Below are 22,203 nucleotides of genomic sequence, written 5' to 3' on the forward strand. Positions count from 1 at the left end.
TATTTTTAATTTGCTTGGAGCTAGCTTACGTGGTGAGTAATCTAAATTTTGTACCAACTTCTCTGAAATGGGGTTTGCCATCCTTTGCATGCTTCTGTTCCCAGCCAAAAAAGGAACCAGTGTTGTTGGGAGGGTGCGGGTACTGAGTTTCTGGTACCCCTTTAACTAACCAATTTTGTAGGGACATTCTAATCCACACCACCAGGTGTGAAATCTGAAACCTTTAAGCTCATTCTGCAGCCCCTGGCATGCACATATATCCTGCCACAGACTTGGAACTTTTATGTTTCCTCTGCACCACCCTCAACTCTTAACACCCAACCTGATGAAGACTCATGTAGAGCTGAAAGCTAAGCTGCTGGTTGTGATGTTTTCATGTTGTGTACAAGGAGCACACTGTCCTTGTTCTCTCTTTTTCTTTGGGAAGATCTATCAGCTTAATTATATAATCATTGAAAAATGTGGAAAACAATTAGACAAAAAAAAAAAGAGAGAGTAAGAATCTTTGGTATTTCTGACTCATGTGACCCTATTACTATCTGCCTTTTAATATCAGATGAAGAGCTGGTTGTTTAAGGAGACCTTTGACAGAAGCTGAATTGATCATCTAGTCTGTGTAAATGATACTATTACTATAATATTTGTAAAAAAATATTGTCTTGATTAGTTGTATCTCCTTCCTGTTAGCTGCTTTTGAGTTCTCCTAATGATTGCCTAGTGGATGAAATGTATAGGCAGATTAAAAATAAATAAACTCAAAGAAAATCACTTTACCTGACACTAAAAAACACTGCCCTATTTTTGAGTAAACAACATGCACAATCATGTTGTATGGGTAGTTCACTTTTGCCCTTCAATTTTGAGGTGTTACTTTTTAAAAGAAAGAGGAAATGTGTCACATTAGTACAATGATTTTATAGTGAATATTGAAGAATCAACACACTGACAGTTATCATGACAGTTATAACAATAAAACTTCGATGTGTCAGGAGCACAGTATTAAGTTAAAGGGTTATGTAAAAAGTTTTAAGCTGGCATATTCCCCCAATCTTCTTCCAAAAAAAAAAAAAAACAATTTAAAAGTTAGTCATGTTAAGGGTATGTATTACATTTATACTGACTTTTATTTTTTATTATGATTTCAATACGCTCTGAACATCTGCAGGAGCTGTTCAGGCTAAACTACAAAATAAAAGCTTCCGTTAATTAACTATTATGTAAATTAGTCGTACACTTTCTTTTTCCTTTTTGGAAAAGACGGAAAAATCCAGATTGAACACAGAGAGCACTAGAAATTGCAGTAGCTTGGAATCCACAGGAGCAAGGCGATTTCTCTCTGTGTGTCTCGCTTTCCCTTCAAAATATCCTGGATTTTAAAAAAAACCAAAAAACTAGGGAGAAAAAAACACCCAGTTCCCCTTTTATCGTAAAGCCACTGACTGTCCAGACAGAAATGTCAGTACTGTATGTTTGTTTCCCTTACTCTTCTTCCTCTTTCTCTGCCTCCGGCATTCTCGGAACGACACGCGCAGGGTCCGTGTTTCCGGGGAAGGGGACAATTATGAACGTTACACCAGGGCGATGGCGAGGAAGAGGCGTGTAATTGTTGAGGATTCCATAGCCGGCTGCGGAGCAACTGTTGAGAAGAGTTAAGACCTTGCGGGGCTGGGTCTCGGGAGCCCTCCGCCGCGTGCCCGTGAGGTTGGCTGACCCGAGCAGCGGGCGCGAGCGCGTGTTCCGGAGCAGGAGTTTCGCCAAGCGCCTTCTCCGGTGGGCTCTGCGGGCGGGGGGCATGAATTTGGAACGCCTGAGGAAGCGCGTGCGGCAGTACATAGACCAGGTGAGGCATCGACCAGATGGGACACGGTCCCCCTCTAGCACACCACCGGGATGGGTAGGGGGTCGACTCCGTGGAACACCCCCAAAACACACACACACACACACACACACACACACACACACACACACACACACACACACACACACACACACACACACACACACACACACACACACACACACACACACACACACACACACACACACACACACACACACACACACACACCACATTAAGGCTCAGAGGAGTAGAGGACATGCTTTGCACGAGTCCCTCCCTGGCCAGTAAGCTATTGCTCGCCCCAAGGAGACCTGCCCTGCTAACTGGGTCTGTGTCTACACTGGCGATTTGATTTGCAGCCTGTGTTGTAGTGGATTCGCAGTCAGTGATCACACAGAGGGGCTGCGGATTGATTTGGCAGTTTCAGTGTTTGCGCACTGGGTGCCATGCAATTCATGTGGCAGCTCACAGCTTCCCATCTTTCTTTCTTTCCTCCCTCCCTCTGGTCCCACCTCTGCAGGTCCCTTTATGGTTTGCTGTCAAGCTGCTTGGTTTTGAAAGGGTTGAACAGTGTACCAGAAAAGGTGGCAGCGCTCCAAAGTTGTTCTTAACATCTAAAAAAAGCCACTTGCTACGGGAACAGAAATGATCTAATGCTAAACTAGGATGCTGTATTAATACTAGTGTTAAGGTGATCTAGTGCTAATCTCATATATGTATGTGTGTGCACACACACACATACTTTGCATGCACACACATGCATGCACGCACACACATATATAAATGGGAGGATGATTGGGGGGAAGTGAATGTAGGGGTGAGTGTTCCTGCAGCTCTGAACATCATGTCACAACTGCTTACATTGACAAAACACCACCAACAGACATGTCCCCATTTTTACAAGAATGAAGCAGCTGATTACACAGGAAAAAAAAAATCTGTTCCAATTGTTCTATCTTAAAAAAAAGTAGAAACCCCCAAAGCTATATTGGGAGCAACAACTAATTTGAATCAGCCTTTGTGACATGCAATCAGGAAAAAATACTTTGAATGAGCCTGTCCTATAACAAATCCTATGGTATTTGATCATGTAGCCACAGCCTGTATGGGATTTGCATGAGTTTAAACTTACTGATCAGAAACTGACTCACTGTGTCTACTAATGCTTGGGGCTAGCAATAGAATACAGGCTACTGTCTCTTTGTTTCAGCTCCAGAACTGTAAAATGGCAATCATTATCAATTTGTCTCATGGAAAGCAAAAATGAACAGACAATTCTGACTTGTTTACATTGGAAGATGTAAATCTAATGTAAGAAGCTTTACCTCTCCTTGGATCTGTTTCTGTCAGAGTTGTGTACTGAAGGCTCCTCTACAGATGTGCTCCAGTTCTTTAATGTAATTTTCCTTAGGAACAAAATGATGATCAGAATCATTTTACTTATGCCCACTGACATAACTTTCAGCAGTTAATTGCCACCATTTTAGAACCTGGCACATATTTTTCTTGTCACATAGCCATCATGTGCTTTGAATGTGTTTTTGGTGTTCCTTTGTTTACTGTCTTTTAGTGTGGCATTTGAGACTTTTTAGTATTTGTAGACTTACTGTTTTTAGCTTTAAATATTGTCTTTAAATGATGTAAGCCACCATGGGACCTTTTTTAGGAGAAAAGTGGAGTAAAGAAATATTTGAAATAAAAATAAAATAATGTAACTTTGTTAGCAACAAAGTGAAATACACACATCCCCCAGTTTTTAAACTGGTGACAATTTTCTGCTGAAATTTACATTACATATGTAATAGGATTCTAGACAGATTTGTTAAATATTCATTCCTCAAAATATGTAGCTTTCAGTTTGATGTAATTTTATATCACTGACAATAAGTGTAAGATTTTAGACAAAAAGCAACTTTAAGTGAAAATATGGGGGTAGCTTGGGAAAGTAGGTAGTGTGCTATTATATCTTTTGTCTGAATGATCACATCAAAGTATCTCAGAGAAATCCAATATGTTTCTCTTAGAAGCATTCTACCTTCATACTAGAGTTCAGATTTGCCCATAACTATATAAGGAAAGTCAGCATTATTACAAGCCTAGAAACCTACAAGATAATAAAAGTATTTGGGCAGTGTGATGTAATAATCATAATCTTAGGACTTCAAAGCTGGAGGGGACTCTATGGGTAATCAAGTTTAGCCCTTGCCAAGGAGGGATTCAATGGGAAATCGAACTCCCAACCCCTGGCTCTCTGTCCAGCAATAATTAAAGTGACATCCCCACTCAGCCATGAAGCTCAGTATGTCACCTTTGGCTAGTTCGTCACCCCAGTCTAGCCTACCACACTTCATTGTTGTGAGAATTAAATTGAGAAGTGTTTGTAGGTGTTTGGAGCTATTTGGATGAAGTATGAAATATAAACATAATAAATGCATACCTATTTCTTCTATTCCTATTGTAAAACATGTTTTCCCCTTGTCTCTTTTCACTTCTAAAACAGCAACAGTATCAAAGTGCTCTGTTTTGGGCAGATAAAGTAGCATCACTATCTCATGGTAAGTTATGTATTTAACTTTAATTGTACAAGTGGTGCCTCGCTTAGCGATGTTAATTCGTTCTGAAAAAATCGCTGCTAAGTGATAACATCGCTAAGCAAAATAAAAAAGTCCATAGAAACGCATTAAAATGCAATTAATGTGTTCCTATGGGCTTAAAACTCACCTTTAAGCGAAAATCCTCCATAGCGCCGCCATTTTCGGTGCCTTTAAAGCGTGGAATCCATGCCTGAAAACAGCGGGTGGCCATTTTGTTTACCCGGCGGCCATTTTGAAACCGCTGATCAGCTGGCCGAAAATGGAGGCTTTGTGATGATCACTTCCCTGCGATCATCTCAAAGCAAAAATAGCCCATAGGGACCATCCCAAAGCGATTGCTTTTGCGATCGCAAAAACATAGTCGCAAAGCGATTTCGTCGCTAAACGGAGCGATCGCTATGTGAGGCACCACTGTATTTAATTGTAATTGTTCAGCTTTCTAAAAACTATTATTATGCAGTCTCTTCTTAACAAACCTCTCATTCCTATGCAATGCTCATTTTTCAATATTTCCTTGGAATGTTTTGACCTGTCCTTCATACTTGGAAGATTAGAGACGGTTGTTCTAAAGCATGTTCCACAGGGGTACATGCTTGTTTAGAGGCTTCCAAATGCCATTGAAATTCAGTGGTACACTCCCAAAACCAGAAACTTGCCTTTGAAAGCACATCTTGCTTATGCATTTCAAATACTTAGTATGATATATCTTGTTTCAAAGGCAAGTTTCTTTTTCATGAAAACATCTGGTTAAAATTGAATATTCATCCTATGTACACACACTGTCTGTTATACAGTATACGTTTCAAGCAAGTAAGATGAACCTCATGGATATGGTATAGTTTAAATTCAATAGTCTGTATTTACTTAATAATAACTGTATGATGATTTCTAGAAGATCCACAGGACATCTACTGGCTGGCTCAGTGTCTTTACCTCACTGCTCAGTACCACAGAGCAGCACATGCCCTTAGGTCAAGAAAGCTAGATAAGGTAAGAGACTGCAGACAAGACTGCTTGCTTAAAAATTTCATCTTTCTGCTTTACATGAGAATCGTAGAACCATTTGCCAAGGTGGAGGTGTTTTACTCCCTAGGGGATTGTTTGTTGGTGGTAGCCACTTTTGTGTGTACACACACACAGTTACACGTACACACACCAGTACACCACTTTGTTTATACTGATACCACTATATACATTAATTAATTCACGCACGCATGCATGCAGGTCCCCTATTGCAGTCTATGTTGATCAGGTCCACAGAAAGCCTCCCATTCAGCTCAGTGGATGTTTTGTTCCAGCATAAAGAACAGATGCACAGGTTAATCTGAATCCAATGTCTGATGTGTGTTGGGGCAGTGGGGGAAGAGGGTGGAGTTGAAGAACTGGACCTCCTTGCACCCTTGCTGTGGTCCCATTCTTCGTTGGGTCCTCGGCATCTGCATTGCCCTCCAAAAAATCATTTTGCTTTAATGGATCCCTTTTGATGGCGCAGGTTGTAGGTATGGCATCCCCATTCTGCGTTGGGACGGCAGTGGGCAGAAAAAGTCAGTGCCTTCTAACCTCTCATGCTGGGATTGTGGGCCCCGGTTGAGGTGGCAAAGAAGTTCCTCCCTCCTTGATCAGCATTCAGACTGAGGAGGTGGAGGCGACGGCTATGTGAAACAGAGGGAAAGCTGTCAAGGACTGTAAGCTGGAGCTTCCCTCATCCTTGCTTAAACCCTGCTCATTGCTGAGAGGAGTTCTACAAGAGTTGGAACATCCTTGCTTTTAAGCCTAGCCTTGTGCAATCTTGTTTTCCACCTCCCATGAAAAAGAAGCAACAAATTCTTGTTTGCACCTTTCAACAGTTTCGCTTTTGATTAAACATATTGTATATAGCCATAATAATTTATGCAGTGGGATAGGAGAAGAGAGTGGTAAAAGCATGAGATGGGGATAATTAGGAATAGGAGCATTAAGAATGGTTGAAATTGTGTTTGTCAGAGTGGAAGCAATGGGAATAAGCGAAAGACAAGTTTCCCAGTAGCAGGCAGAGCCACCTTCTGTAGAACGGGATGCAGCTGGCACACTACTCTAGACTGAGTAAAGGCATGGCAGGCCAGAACAGCTGCCTGATACCCTAGGACCAAAGTTGGATTTAGGCGTATCGAACAAAGTAGAATTCAGAAGCATTGGAGAGGAAGACAAAATAATGGCTCAAATCCTGTTGCTTTGAGTAGTAAGTCATGCTAGAGTAGGCCCATTTGAATCAGTGGAACTTATGGAGGAGTTGACTCACTAAGCCCCCACTGATTCAGTCTATACTAGCATGATTTATAACACTGAGCAGGATTTCAGCCTGAGTAAGACAATCTGCATCAGGGGTCTCAAACATGCGGCCCAGGGACCATTTGCAGCCCGTCAGATGATAGTTTGTGGCCCCCGCCTTGCCTGCCCCCCCAAAGCGCCCACGCGTCCTCTGCTGTCAAGAGTCAAAAAAAGCCTCGCCTCGCCTCACTCGCCAGCTCTCCCCCAAGACAGCACCTCTTGCACTCTCCATCCAGAACTGCAGAACTGCCGGCTGGCAGGCTGCAGTTCCAGATGGAGGGTGCAAAAAACGCTGTCTTGGGGGAGAGCCGGTGAGTGAGGCGCACTGCCAGCCCTTTTCCCCCAGCACCCGAGCTGCCACCAAACAATGCCTGAGAGCAGAGCTCGCTCCTAGCCTGTCCTCGAAGAGCGCCTCCAAGCCACCAACAGTGGTGGCTGCTGCCGCCGCCTCTTCCAGGGAAGCGGCTCTCTGGCTCTCTTTCTCTCTTGGCACCCCCAGCACCAACCTGGCCAGCAGCCGCCTCAGCACCCAGTGGTGCTTCCTCCTCCTCCTCCTCCTCTTCAGCCACCTCAGCTCTGGAGGCTGCCTGGGCTCGCCTCGCAAAGTTTGCTCCCCTGTCGTGGTGGGGGGTAGCTGCTGCTGCTGAGTGCAGCTTTTTCTGAGGGGGGCCCTCAGAGGAAGGTTGCTGGACCTCTGTGTGTGTGTGTGTTTGTGTGCGTACCCATGCACGCACACCTGTAGGGGGGGCGTTCTGTTTAATTTTGCAAGTACCGATGGGGGCTTTTCTCCTTTGGCAAGGCGATTCTGTGAGGGTTTTAAAAACATTTTTATGTCATGCTCCCCACCCCCGGCTAGGTGGTCGCCGGCGCTCCCTCCCTTCTCCGCTTCTTCATCCTGCTGCTGGTGGTGGTGGTAGTAGTGAAGAAGGAGCTGGAGGGGGTCGTGGCCGGCGATGAGGGCTCGCGCACCCCTCCTCCTTGGAGCCCCAGCCGGGCTAAGGAAACTCCTGGGGGGTTTCCTCGGGCTCTTGCTCCGCTTGGCAGAAAATCTGATGCGGCCCAGCCTCACCCAGACTCTGCCTCCAGTGGCCCCCAGCTAAATTGAGTTTGAGACCCCTGATCTACATTAAAGGTACTGCTTTTTGGTGTTTTCCTTTGGACTTTCTTCTTTTTTTGCATATAGTTTCTATAGTTTCAAATTTTAAAAAAGGAGAGAGATAAGCCATTGATATAAGCTGAATGACAAAGACAAGTGAAAACAAATTGATTTGCGGATATTTAGAACACACGCTGGAAATTTTTTGAAATAAAACGGAGGAATGAATCGGAGAAATGACCTTGAATGCACAAAATTATGCCAAGCATCAAAATATGCCAAGCATCATTTCTTTAAACATTGTATCTTCTGAAAGTGCAACATAATTCAGATAACTCATGTTTCTTTCTTAGTTATTTGAAGCATGTCGATATCTTGCAGCCAGATGTCATGTAAGTATTGTGTGTGTATGCATGTATATACACATGAGAGAAAAACAGTTTTCTAAACTGCCAGTAGCATCAGGAAAATATATGAAATGCAAAATGTACACATTTGTAGCTCTTAGTCTAAAATAAACTGTAATGCAAATGGCGACTTGAGTTACATTATTTTATGCCAAGGCTCAAGACAGTGAATATTATTAAATACATATAAAGGCATTGTTCCTGTCCTGAAATTCATCTATAAACAGTATACAATAAGGAGAAAGGAATAAAACATGAGGAGCAAAAGCACAGATACAGGGGGCTGTCTTTATTTTAGAAAATAGGAGTGACTTGAAATAAATATTGAGGCAGATGAAAGGAAAAGTGAAAAAGCAAGATGACAGTTAAAAGGTAGGAAGACAAAAAGTAGTGACCACAGAAGAATTAGATAACTTTAATGCTGACAATGAAAACTACTAAAGGTTTTCTGTACCTCAGTTTAGTCATCAGTCCACATGGAGACTGCAGCCAAGAAATCAGAAGAATGTAAAATAAAAGGGTAGTTATGAAGGAACCAGAAAAAGATACTTAAGAGTAAGAATATGTCGAAGATCAAGATAATCTATACTGTAGTATTCCCAATTACTGTGTATGAATATGGAAGCTGGAGAATTAAGAAAGCTGACAGGAGAAACGTGAATTCCTTCAAAATGTGGTGTTGGAGGAAAGCTTTATCATGAACTTAGCTCATAACAACAACAATAAAAAGAAAGAACAGAAAATATAGAAATGAGGTGGGGAACAAACGTGAAGTAACTAGGATAAGAGAAGTGAGCATATGATGAATAGAGAATTAGATTAAGTTGTTAGTTATGAGGTTAAGAAGACTAAATTTACATTTGACAGGGATGTTCCAGACGTGAGATAGATATACATATATAATTATCTAAGGTGTTGTCGTTCATGTATTAAGACACTGAACTTTCTCTTGTGGATGATCAAGCACAAAGCTTTATTTTCTTTGTATTGCTGCTTTGATAAAGTGGAGAGAGGAGAGCCAAGTACATGACTTTAGCCCACTGGAGAAAAGATGGAATATAAATGCAAATCATAAATACTTCATATAATTTTAGGGTGTAACATTACTAACTTTGAGTTTCTCCTTGTAGTATGCTGCAAAAGAATATCAGCAGGCTCTTGATATTCTAGATATGGAAGAACCAATCAACAAAAGGCTCTTTGAAAAATATTTGAAGGATGAAAGTGGCTTGAAAGATTCTTCTGGTGACTGGGAGATTTCTCAGTCTTCAGTAAGTGGAAAAAACCAAGCAACATGTTTAACATGGTTATTAGTGGTTTTGGCTACATCAGTTTGTGACAATCTGCTACAATAAGCTGTGCAATCTTTGCTAAGTAAAAATGAAGTATTTAATATTTACAGAAATCCCCACAACTTGTGGAGAAAGGATATTTTAAAAAGGTATTTGTGTCCACATTTTGTTCCATAAATATCACCAGTGTGGGCGTATCATAGATACTTAAGAATTAATATTATAATGCATGATATGACTTCTAATACATTGGGTCTACTAGAAGATAATTACATCCATTTTAATACTTCTCGGGTGCTCAAAATCAAAGTGCAAATGCTGTTTTAGTCTCTGATATGCAGCCATCTTTTCCTATCAGATCAAGAGCTCCATTTGCCTTTTACGGGGGAAGATCTATGATGCTCTGGACAATAGGACCTTAGCAACGTTCAGCTACAAAGAGGCCTTGAAACTAGACGTTTACTGCTTTGAAGCATTTGACCTTTTAACATCACATCACATGCTAACAGCTGAAGAAGGTTGGGAGAACAGCTTATTTCTTCCTTAGAGATTTTTTACAGATCACAAATGTGGTTGGATTTTTTTAAAATGTTAATGGAAATTGCTTGATTATAGATATTAGCTTTGAAAGAAGGGAAATGCTGCTAGTATTATGTGAAAGCATACAGTATCTTTAAAGAGGCCATTGATATTTGCTTTTTTGATTACCTCAAACTAACAGGAAACTTTACAGCCCTCCCCTACCCCACACACCATCGAGTTATTACACTTTAGTATCAAACCAAGCAGCAAAACTCAGATTGGAGATGGGAGCTGTATCAAAGCATTCTTTTTAGTCCTGTGGACTGTGGTGTAAGTTTCTAAGTGGGATATGCTTAGAAAAAAAGGCAGAATCCGATGATCACTGCAGACTATGGAGACAACAGAAGCAGGAAGTTAGACTGTCTTCACCTCAGTTTTGTCCATGAGTGCTGCACCCTTTACTTTCTCTGCTATAAATGACTGGCTGATATATGGGTCTCTTTGGCCCCATAAAAATGAATTTTAGGTCAGTGTTACAGTTGGAATAAAACCAGCAGCCCTGCCATGTTGATAAGGATTCTGCTAGCTTGAAGGTATTGATACCTGATTCAAATTAGATTTCTAGAGTAGGTTGAATTGCTGCTACCTGGTTCCCAAAAGAAACTGTTGAAATTCCGTGTCTGTGATTTTAAACACAAAGTGTCACCAACATGCTGTTCTGTATCTTTTCTAATGCCAGTGTTTGACCAATATGTGAGCTCATAGATCCCCACATCCAGCTGCTGTAAGCTGACCACAACTGCAAATGAATCTCTGAATGCTCACTTCTGGTGTGAGTGGCAGAAATTAGGCAGAATTTCGAAGGGAAGCCAAACTTCTAAAGGGCTGGGAGGCACTGGTGTGGAAATGAGTTACATAATATGAAATTATTTGTAGGTTACCCAGCAGTATATAATTACTATTACGACCAGCAATCTGTGGGTGTTCAGGTAAGGTTGATTGGGGACTGAAAATAAAACAGCCAACATTATAATGCCATTGTACAAAACACTGGAGTATTGCGTACAGTTCTGGTCACCACACCTCAGAAAAGACACAGTGGAACTGGAAAAGGTGCAGAAGAGAGCAACTAAAATAATGACTGGCCTGGGGCCACCTACCTTATGAGGAAGGTCTACAGCGTTTTGGGGCTCTTTAGTCTAGAGAAAAGGCGCCTGAGGGGGGACATGATTGAGATATATAAAATTATGCAGGGGGTGGTTAAAGTGGATAGAGGTGATGGTTTCTGGCCTAGATGCCTTTAAAAGGGCATTGAACTGATTTCTGGACGAAAAGTCCATTGCAGGTTACAAGCCATGATGGGGATGTATAATCTCCAGGCTTAGAAGGAAGGTACCTCAAAATGCAAGATGCAGGGGAAGGGTATCAGGAGACAGATATCTTGTTGTCTCATGTGCACCCAGAGGCATCTGGTGTGGCCACTGTAAGATACAGGAAGCTGGACTAGATGGGCCCTTGGCCTGATCCAGCAGGGCTCTTCTTATTAAGGTCTATATAATTTGCTGTGACTAATTGCATCTAACTGATAAGGTGCCAGGGCACATCTCCTTTGCATGCCTCATCATGCGCCTGATTGAGATACACCCAGGCTCTTCGCAGTTTGTGCAAGCTATATGTGAACATCAGCAGGATTCTGACCTATCATTTTTTACATGTTTTATGAATGAATAAGTAGAAAGGAAAAATATGTTCCATTTCTCTATCACAAAATTTTTATTTGAAATCATAGTGATATATATATGTAACATGTATATATTCATTTTTGTTTGCACTTTATCTACTGGAATTTGCTTTTGTTATGGATGTCTTCAGAAAAAGAACTACTTGAATCTCTACCTCTTGGAAAACAGTGTACAGAAGAAGAACAAGTATTATTACATTTTCTCTTTGAGAACAAACTAAAAAAGGTAATAAGCCATGATAAGTACTTCAAATGTAAGCTCCTGTTACAGAGGAGCTCCTGTAAGATCCTGTTGCGGAAACTTGTTAAGAAAAGGTCATATTTTACTTTTTATAATTTATTATTTGGTTTAAAAAACAAAACCTCAGGTTAGCATCAGTCATTGCTGTTAGAATTCATTCTTCAGAACTAACTAGAATTTAGTGCATCAACTCACTTTTCCAAAACTTTTTCTATGTTAATTAATACTATAAGAACAATTATAGTTGAAACGGTTGTAGCCAACCTTCCCTCTTAATTTTCAGCCCCACTGGGTGGGGCTCTGCCCCTTGTGTGCACCACGTGGCCCCTGGGCACATGAAACTCCACCCGCTGGGTGGAGTTCCATCACAACCGGAACCAAAGGGGCTGAAACTGATTGCTGTGGGTGCGAGGAGGAGTCCTGCGCGGAGGGGAGCAGTGTCACAAGCAGGCATACTGCTTAGTGGGAATCTTGGTTGCAACAGTTGTAGTTAAAACCGTTGTAACAGTTGCACGAACAATTGTAGCAGAGATAAGAGTTACCATTTTTCTAGTTAACAAAATACATGTGTATGTATGACTTCAGGCATGTTGTAATTAAAATTTCTGGATTCTCAACAGTTAGTGCATTAGAGCAGAGGTGAGCAAAATGTGGCTCGCAAGATGTTTCTGGATTGCAGCTCCTAGCGTGCCTTAACTCTCAGCATTTTGGCTAGATGGGCATTGCAGTCCACCCCATTAGAGAGGGTGGAGTTCCATTAAGCAAAGAGTCTAGCACTGAGCTCTGGCAACACTCCTACTGTAAATGTGAATTCTTTCTTGATTCTTTATTAAAATTTATTTTGTCTTTCAGTACAATAAACCCAGTGAAACCCTGATCCCTGAATCTGTAGATGGACTTCAAGACAATCTGGATGTAGTTGTGTCGTTAGCAGAAAGACATTACTATAACTGTGATTTCAAAATGTGCTACAAGCTTACTTCTGTGTAAGTACAGAAATCAGCCCCTGTAATTTGCAGTCATTCTGACAGGAATGATCAACATGTAGAGAGCTAGAGGAGGTTAGGGTTAAAGTCCATCTGCCCGTCCCTTTATGGGGTCTGGGAGCTCTGCCAGTGGTGGGGTGAGGTCCACTGCTGAGACGGCTTCCATCACCCCTGCATGAGTAAAGTAGAATCCACAAGCTGTGGGCTGCCCCCATGGGCCCAGTTCCCTCTGGAGGATGGGAAGGATACAAAAGCAACAAGTAATTGTGCCGTGCTTTAAACAAGAATGACCTCAATTTTTGATGGAAATGACTGAATAAAAATGCAACATCTTTTTTTTGTCTTATTTTTAGAGTAATGGAAAAGGATCCATTCCATGCCAGTTGTTTACCTGTACATATTGGGACACTGGTGGAGCTAAATAAAGCAAACGGTGAGAAATGGTTTAATGCATCTGTTTAAAAATGGGGTGATAAAACAGTATTAAATTTGAATTCTATTTTTCTGCAAAAAAAAGAAGAAGAAGCAGCTACAAAACAGTAAAGTTAAAATAAAAGCAACTACAAGGAAATATCCGGGTATCCAGTGCTGGATTTTCACTGACGTAAAATCAGGATCCAGCAGAATTGGAAGGAACACAGTTTCCCTTTCCTATTCTGGGGAGAAAAAGCTGTTTCAGAGGTTTAGTAACTCCTTTGGAAAATATTTTCTGGTTTTACTAGACCCTATAGCAGGAGGGAAGGAGAAGTAATTTCATCACCCTGGTGCTGCAGTACAAGCGTAACCCTGTTTAAGTCAAACTGAAGTATAAAAACAAATTCAAAACAACACAAAAACCTGATTACTCTGTCCTAATGCTATACTTTACACAGACATTATTTAGATGTATGAATTTTGTCTCCCTTTTTGCTTCTCAGAACTTTTCTACCTTTCACATAAACTGGTGGATTTATACCCAAATAATCCTGTAAGTTGTACTTCTTTGTTTGATTAAATATGGTATGAATGTTATCAACTACATTCGGGACATATAGTAGAACTCATGATTTTAATTCAAGATTAGCCTTGTTGATCATTGCACATGTGTGTAAAGACTAGACCTGAGTTTGCCTTCCATGCAGCCTTCATCTGTGGCTTGTGTGGTCCTTCATATGCTTTTCTGTGCAACCCTTCTGATCAGCTGGTTTTTGTTTTTCTCATATGCTTTCTAGCAAGGAAGATAAGGACAGCCGTCTTGGTGAGATGGGGAGAAAGCTCTCTTTAGTGTTGAGCAGGGAAACTCAGTTTTGACCAGTATTAGAAATAAGAATCATTTAAAGGCACTTAACCTTTACCCACTCTGTTCTTCAAATACCATTCAGTTTTTAAGTTATTTGAAGAGCAGTGTATTTAACTAGAAGGTGGTATGAAAATTAGAGACTTCTGTTTACTTCTGAACAGATATGTATGGAATTGAATATGCAATTAATTTAATATGATCAAGATCAAAGGATACAAGTAATTATGCAAGCCTAGCAAGTTTTTAGACTTGTATTTATTGAAAAGCTGTGTCTCCATATCTCTTGTGGTGCATTTGAACATGCCTTGAACAGTTTTTCAGGCTCTGGACAACAGTGTCAATACATAGTATGAATTCTATGAAATTCTAGCCTGCATATATGCTTGTGAGATTATATACTATGATTTTGGCTCACAGATTGTTAATTTATATAACCTGTCATATTAGTAATCTACCATATGCCTAACAGTATACATAAAACTTTCATTTGGTGATTAGGTGTCGTGGTTTGCTGTCGGATGCTACTATCTCATGGTTGGTCATAAAAATGAGCATGCAAGAAGGTACCTTAGGTAAGTTTTAGTTTGATTGTTTAATCGTCAAGATCACAGTCTTGCTTTTAAAAATTCCTGCAGTCAGGCTTGATGAAGTAAGTCAGGATTAGGCTACTATAGTATTTTGAGGACAAGGTCCAGTGTCCTGTTAAGCTTCTGATGTGAAAAGTCCTATAAGCTAGAAAAGTGCAGTCGCGCTGCCTGTGCATGTATAGTTCTGCAAATGGAAGGTGGGCTTTCTCCATGGGGATCACTGTTTATGCCATGGCAATTCTTACATAAGTGACACAGTCCTGGCTTACTATACCGGTGGGACTTTATACTCAGTAAGATACTGGTCAGACCTTTGCCCTTTTAAATACTCATTACCTTTAACATTACAGGTTTTGCTGGGCATTATTTTATGAATCTGTTTTTGGAAATGTTTCAGCAAAGCAACTACGCTTGAGAGAACTTATGGGCCAGCGTGGATAGCATATGGACATTCATTTGCAGTTGAAAGTGAGCATGACCAGGCAATGGCTGCTTACTTCACAGCAGCCCAGCTGATGAAAGGGTATTTATGTATATTTATTTATTTATTCATTACATTTATATCGCACCCATCAAGAACCTAAGCACTACTCTGTGTGGCTCACAACAGTTAAAACACAACTAAGCACTGCCACCCAGAAGGACATAAATAAAGAGAACCAATAAACATTAAAACCCAGGATGTCCCCAAAATAAAGGAAACCTGAATGGCAAATCAAAATCAGTAATCAGTTCATTTCATGGGCTCCCAAGGATGTCAAAAGGGGTTAGATATTTCTAAAGACCTCTTCAAATGGTACGGTTTTTACCTGTTTCCTGAAGGTCAGGAGGGAGGGAGCTTGGCACATCTCTGTGGATGACACATTCCATAGCATTGTGGTCACCACCAAGAAAGCTTGATTCCTGATGGTAGCTTTCGGGGTCTCTCTAGGAGTGCCTACTTGCAAATGTGACATCTGGCTGAACCAGGTGGCTATGTCAGAATCAGGTTGGAAGGATGTTTGAATGCTGTTCAACAAGACCATATTCATGAGAGAATATTGAGACTGCAAATGGGAGACTGATGAAATGTAATTAAAATTGAACATGTACTCTAATATGTGCATTGGGTATTTGACTTGTACTTTTTAATCACAGGTATATGTATACAGTGGTGCCTCGCTTAACGTTTGCTTCGTTTAATGTTTTTTTCGCTTAACGTTTATTTTTTCAGAGGCAGATTGTGCTTCGTATAACGTTTTTCCCTATGGGCGATTTTCGCATAGCGTTTTTGGGACCATGCTTCGCTTAACGTTTTTTGTTTTAGGTCCCCTGCTTCACTTAACGATGTTTTTGTTTTCAATTTAAAAAGTGTCTTAGAAGGGTCCAAAACGGTTCTAAATGCTTGGATTCGTTAGAGGACCCCTTAAGTCATGTGCAAACCTGATTTGGCTTTGATCTGATGTTTCGTTAATTTTTTGTGAATTTTTGTTTTTTGGCCCATAGGAACCAATGGACCTGTCAAAATCTGACAGCTCCATGCTTTCCTATGGGGGAGAAAACAATTTACAAAAAATTAACGAAAGTTCAGATCAAAGCCAAATCAGGTTTGCACACAACTTAGGGGGTCCTCTAACGAACCCAAGAATTTAGAACAGTTGCTGAGTCTTCATTAATTTTTTGTGAATTTTTTCTTCCCCCCTAGGAATTAATGGAGCTGTCAGATTTTGACAGCTGTCAAAAGTTGGGGGAAAAAAATTCACCATTAATTAACAAAAAGTCAGATCAAAGCCAAATTAACTTTTGCATCCGTTTTAGAGGGTGCAGAAGCTAATCCAAGCATTTAAAACCATTTTTGACCCTTTTATGACACACTTAATTTTGCAAAAATTGACTTCGCAAAGCCATTGAAACGTATTGAGTCAGCTACAATACCTTCCAATGGAGGATACATTGTATCGTTTAACGATGTTTCCTATGGGTTTTTTCGCTTAAGGACGGCAATCGGTGCCTATTGGAACGGATTAACCGGTTTCCAATGCATCTCTATGGGAAATGGTGTTTCGCATAAAGTTTTTTTCGCATAAGGTTTTTTTTTTGGAACCAATTAAAAACGTTATGCGAGGCACCACTGTACTGTCTGCTCACAGATGGTACCCCACACATCAGTATTGCCACATCATTATAAATCAGCTTATGTTTATGTAACACAATGTGACAATGGCTGAAATCCTGTTTGTAGCATAAACCAAATTGTAACTTTTGGTCCATTCCTTCCTGGTAAACAAAGCATCCCTGCTGCGATTCTTGGGGAAATGTGTGTGCCCCTCCTCCAACTTCTTTTGGCAGGGACACTTTATCAGGGAGAAATGAAATGAAAGTTATAATTTGGTTTACGCTATGAACAATATTTCAGCCAATGGTCTTATCAGAACAGGGGAACTCCATTACTATGTCCTTTCCTATAAGTGAAGCACAGTTCTGCTGCTTGTATTTTAAATATTATTGGGGTTTTCTTTGTTTGCTTTTCTGCAGCTGTCATTTGCCAATGTTATATATTGGGCTGGAATATGGCTTGACCAACAACTCAAAATTGGCTGAGCGCTTTTTCAGCCAGGCTCTAAGTATTGCACCTGAAGACCCTTTTGTTATGCATGAAGTTGGGGTGGTAGCATTTCAAAATGGAGAGTAAGTTTGTTTGTTTATTTCTTTTGAATTATTTTTGTAGATGGAGGCTAATCTATTTATAATGTCCTTTCTTATTTTCTAATGCTCTTTTAAAATTTGGAAAATGTTCTGCACTCACTGGCCTAATAGTGCTGCAATTGTGTACACTGCTGTCATTTTGTCATACAGAATATCCTGCCTGCTTTTATATTGTGTATTGGTAGTTGCACTGTTTACCAGTGTTTAATAGTTGTAGTTCAACAAATATACTTTTTAAAAAAAATCTGATACATTGGCATTTTTAAAAAATGTTCAATGCTTATTTGTCTTTTTGCATCTCTTGGAAATTCTTACTGGAACATCAAGATTAAGGATAGGATTTTTATATTTCAAGGACTCCCTTTTCCACCTGGAATTCCCCCAGGAAACGTCTGGAAGAGCGCAAATAACCAGCAAGAAGCAGAAGCAGCTTTCTCTGTTGCCATTCCATTCTGTTCCAGATTTGAAGAAGATGGAGGGAGTCCTGTTGCTCATCTGGGACTTGCTACAAGATTGCATGTGAAATATAGTCTTGCTACCCACTCATATCTATACAGGGAGCCTCTCACAGAACTAGCTTACTCATGCAGCCTTGCAGCAACTTCCAGTCAGTCTTGCTATACGGGCAGCAATCAGCAGGACTCCCTCCCTCTTCTTCAAATCTGAAACCTGTGGAACAGAATAAAATAGACATGGGAAAAGCTGCTGTTTCTTCTTCTCCTTCTTTGTGCTTTCCCACTCTGAGGATTTTGGCGTGGGAAAGCACAAAAATCTCATCCCTAGCTAATATATCAAGTCATTTTAGAAAAGTCCAAATGTCTGCGTGCCTCCTTTTTTGGGAAAAAATTATGACAGGCCCTTCTCAAGCTGCACATGAAGGGCATCCTCCACACAACAAAGGACTGAGAAAAAATTGGAGATATGGATCAGTTAAACAGGAATCAGTAAGTGTACTTTGTTGTATTGATTTTCTTTGTTGCAGCTGGAAAACTGCAGAAAAGTGGTTTCTTGATGCACTAGAAAAGATCAAAGCCATTGGAAATGAGGTATTTTTTAATTATACAATTTAAAACAATGCTTTCCAACATTAGAGGGTTAAAGCCCTACCATTGTCAATAGTGTTTGTAAGACAAAATGCAGAAATGTCACAGGTAGAGTGCCTAGAAACTGTCTGTTCTCCCAGTACTTAAAATAGCATGTGATTCTGTAATGCAAGATGATAATAATTGATTTACTTTTGATTTGGATTTTCCTCTTAAGAAGCATTAAAACGTTGTCCTGAGATATGATGCTGCTCATTTTACAGGTGACAGTTGATAAGTGGGAACCTCTATTGAATAATTTGGGACATGTATGCAGAAAGCTGAAGTAAGTGGAAGGAAAGATATTATTTTGACCAATAATTGTTGTTTTAAACATTTAACCTTACATATAGTGGCTGGAGTTCTGTTTAGCATAGTAAGTTGTGATAGAGTAGTCTCATTGAATTTGTGGGGATTACAAAATTTCTCCATTACATAACGTACTGGAGGATGCATTAATTTTGTAAACCGAGGTATGCCTGTAACTTGCCACTTAGTGCAATAGAATTTCAGCCAGTATTTGCTAACGAAACCCGCTTCTTCAGGCTTTTTGTTAAACACTGTTAACATAGTTCTGTTCATATTTCCAAGAGTTTATAGAATATATTAATAAAGATTAAGCGTTTTAGATAGTATGTTGAAACCTTGTTAATAGTATATCTGTAATATTAATTTGTATTTATCTCAATAGGAAATATGAAGAAGCTCTGGAGTATCATCGCCAAGCTCTAGTGCTGATACCTCAAAATGCTTCTACTTATTCTGCCATTGGATATATCCACAGCCTGATGGGAAACTTTGAAAGTGCAATTGATTATTTTCATACAGTATGTATATACTATTTCACTTTAGCAAAAATTCATTGGATTGAGATTAATTAAATTAGAGGTTTTAGATGTGAGACAGATTATTGTGGTATGGAGTGCTAACACTGTAGGTGGGATTCTGAGACCTCCAGATTGTTCTTCCACCACTAGTTTTCCATTCTACCTTACTTGTCCAGACCAACCCACATCCCAACAATGATGAGCTGGTATTCCATGCCACCAAAATGTTTCCTCTTCACTCGACTGTTTTTATAGAAATATAGGGGCTTTCCTAATCCCATTTGAACTTTTGCAAATACCAAGATTTCTTTAAGTGTGTAGATCCCTTTTGTCCTTTGGTTGTGCTGTTTTGATTGCATAAGGACAGACACTCCACATAATGGAGATTGTTTATTAGTATGTACACCTTGTTTTCCCCTCTTTTCATTCTATAATTTGTTCATTTTTTTTAAATCAGGCCCTTGGTCTTAGAAGAGATGATACATTTTCAGTTACTATGCTTGGACATTGCATAGAAATGTACATTGGTGATTCAGAAGCCTACATTGGTAAGTTGCTATTTATTATACTTTCTGCTACAAGTTGTTCAATTACATTCAAATGAATATACATTTTATACAGCTATTTTGCCTTAATGAATTACTGTTATACAAGTACTGATGCTAAAGTTGAGAAAGTTATAAAGTAAATGTCAGCTAAAGATGGGGTTTCCTGACATAGATTGCAAACATGAATGCTGAGTTGGTTAAAGACTTACTGTTACAATAGGACATATGAACCTTTTGGCCCTGAGTGCTGCATCTGTTGGGGAATCAAGGGGCCCACAGCATTTTGCTTTCTCTCAAACACATCATATTGGTGCTTTGATCAAAATAATATCCTTTGTGTTTCCATTTCATTTTGTTTATTTAAACAAAATTATAATTAAAAATTGTAAACCGCCCGGAGAGTGCTTGTAGCGCTATGGGGCGGTATATAAGTCCAATAAAACAATAAAACAATAAAACAATAAAGAAAGAAAGAAAGAAAGAAAGAAAGAAAGAAAGAAAGAAAGAAAGAAAGAAAGAAAGAAAGAAAGAAAGAAAGAAATATTCATATGCCTCATTTCTCTCCTTATTTTTCACATTAGGTTCATGTGCCTCATTGTTTTCTATATCTCATTTTTCTCTCTCTACAAGTTCTTATTCTTGAGGCACATAATATAGCAGCAATAGAAATAAGAGCAGCATTCACAGCCACACTCAAAAAGCAAGAATGGTAAGATCCTCTGAGACCAGCTACAAGAGCATTTTCTACAAGATGCTCCGCCGTCCCTCCTCAGAGGACATCATCACTCCTGCTTCCTCTTGAAATTTCAAAGAAACAGTAAGCCTAGTTAGCAGGAGAAAGGGAGCAAGATGAGGATCACCTGTGGAGGGTAAAAGTAAGAGTGAAAGAATTGCAATGGTGGAAGGAGTAACATTCTCCCTGTTTCTGTGATAATTTAAATTCGAAGGGGAAAAATCCCAATTTGGAGGGGAGGGTCAATGATTGGCAGTTTCAGTGAGCTGGAAGTGAATAGAGTGAGGCTCGGTGATGGCTGTGAATTGCTCAGCACAATGGCAAAATCTACAAAAATGTTAATTTGTGGCAGCAGGCTCATGGTTTGCTAATGCACTGTGGATAATAAATACCATCTTAAAGAATAATTCTTTAACAATAAAAGTAATTACATTGATATGTTAGAAACTGAATCTGGGACATCTTTTATAGGAACTGCAATCAAAGATAAACTAAGATGCTATGATTTTGATGTGCATACTATGAAGACATTAAAGAACATTATTTCACCTGCATGGGACGTATTAGAATTTGATATAGAAAGGCAAACTCTAGAAGAAAGCAGTATCATGGCACTGGAAGCACCACATCAGAGAAAACCTACAGAACCACCTCCTCCACTGGATGAAACTTTTGAAATTGAAATGAATGAAAGTGATATGATGTTAGAAACATCAATGTCGGATCACAGTACATGACTTTAAAATCCTGGGGCAGATTCATAATTGAGCAAAATGTGCAAGCAGTTTTGTCACCTCATGCCTTTAGGAATCTGTCATTTTATATTAATACATAATATTAGTGTTGACATCTGAGAACTGTCCGAGATGGTGACATACATTTCTTTATGCCAGTTTTATTCTGCAGAATAATCATATGCATTTTTAACTGTTCGCTGCATCCCGTGACTGCTCTTAAAGGACTGTGAATGTTTAAAAGTACTTGGTTTACAATACATTTGTTTCTGTGCCCAAGGAGTTCATGAATTGCTGTTTTGGCTTTCTAATTTTCTATATTTCCATGTTAAATATGTGTCATCATGTCCTCCTGCAAAACTTAAGATTTTGATTCTATATATTTTATTCATTTACTCAGAATTAAAGTGTTCTTTACTTTGTGCCCTTCCATAATATTGTAAAAAATAATTGTTCGCACATGAATTCAGTGTTCCATTGAATTGTTGCCAAATTTTTTAAAGTGTGGTAGTAAATGTGCTGCCTCCCTTGTCATTTATTTCAGTTTATTGCTATTGCTTTATACTTTTCCCCTGAGTTGTAGTTGTGGCCATTCCCATTTATTCTCACTGGTTAAATAAGAATTAATCCATTACAGCAGGGGTCTCCAAACTATGGCCACATCCGCCCCACCTTACCTTTTTATCTGTCCCGGTCTGGACC

At 39.7% G+C, this 22,203-nt stretch overlaps 1 protein-coding gene across 2 annotated transcripts; it reads left to right on the plus strand.

Annotated features, from left to right (window-relative positions):
- Window positions 1-1,644: 1,644 nt before the first annotated feature.
- On the plus strand, window positions 1,645-22,016 carry CDC16 (cell division cycle 16). 2 transcript variants are annotated; one of them, XM_072994571.2, is made up of 19 exons: window positions 1,732-1,840; window positions 3,051-3,151; window positions 4,341-4,395; window positions 5,327-5,424; window positions 8,191-8,229; window positions 9,375-9,515; window positions 9,895-10,054; window positions 11,931-12,025; window positions 12,893-13,026; window positions 13,380-13,459; window positions 13,944-13,993; window positions 14,804-14,877; window positions 15,290-15,415; window positions 17,407-17,559; window positions 18,560-18,623; window positions 18,884-18,945; window positions 19,351-19,486; window positions 19,944-20,034; window positions 21,239-22,016. In XM_072994571.2, the coding sequence occupies exons 6-19, from the start codon at window positions 9,417-9,419 to the stop codon at window positions 21,502-21,504; spliced, it is 1,590 nt and encodes a 529-aa protein (XP_072850672.2). In that variant the 5' UTR covers window positions 1,732-1,840; window positions 3,051-3,151; window positions 4,341-4,395; window positions 5,327-5,424; window positions 8,191-8,229; window positions 9,375-9,416; the 3' UTR covers window positions 21,505-22,016. The 2 variants fall into 2 exon arrangements, with proteins under 2 accessions (XP_020639710.3, XP_072850672.2); XM_020784051.3 differs by lacking the exon at window positions 3,051-3,151 and having other exon boundaries at window positions 1,645-1,840.
- The last annotated feature ends 187 nt before the right edge of the window (window positions 22,017-22,203 follow it).

This window comes from Pogona vitticeps, chromosome 3 (assembly GCF_051106095.1).
Source record: "Pogona vitticeps strain Pit_001003342236 chromosome 3, PviZW2.1, whole genome shotgun sequence".
Classification (NCBI taxonomy): domain Eukaryota; kingdom Metazoa; phylum Chordata; class Lepidosauria; order Squamata; family Agamidae; genus Pogona; species Pogona vitticeps.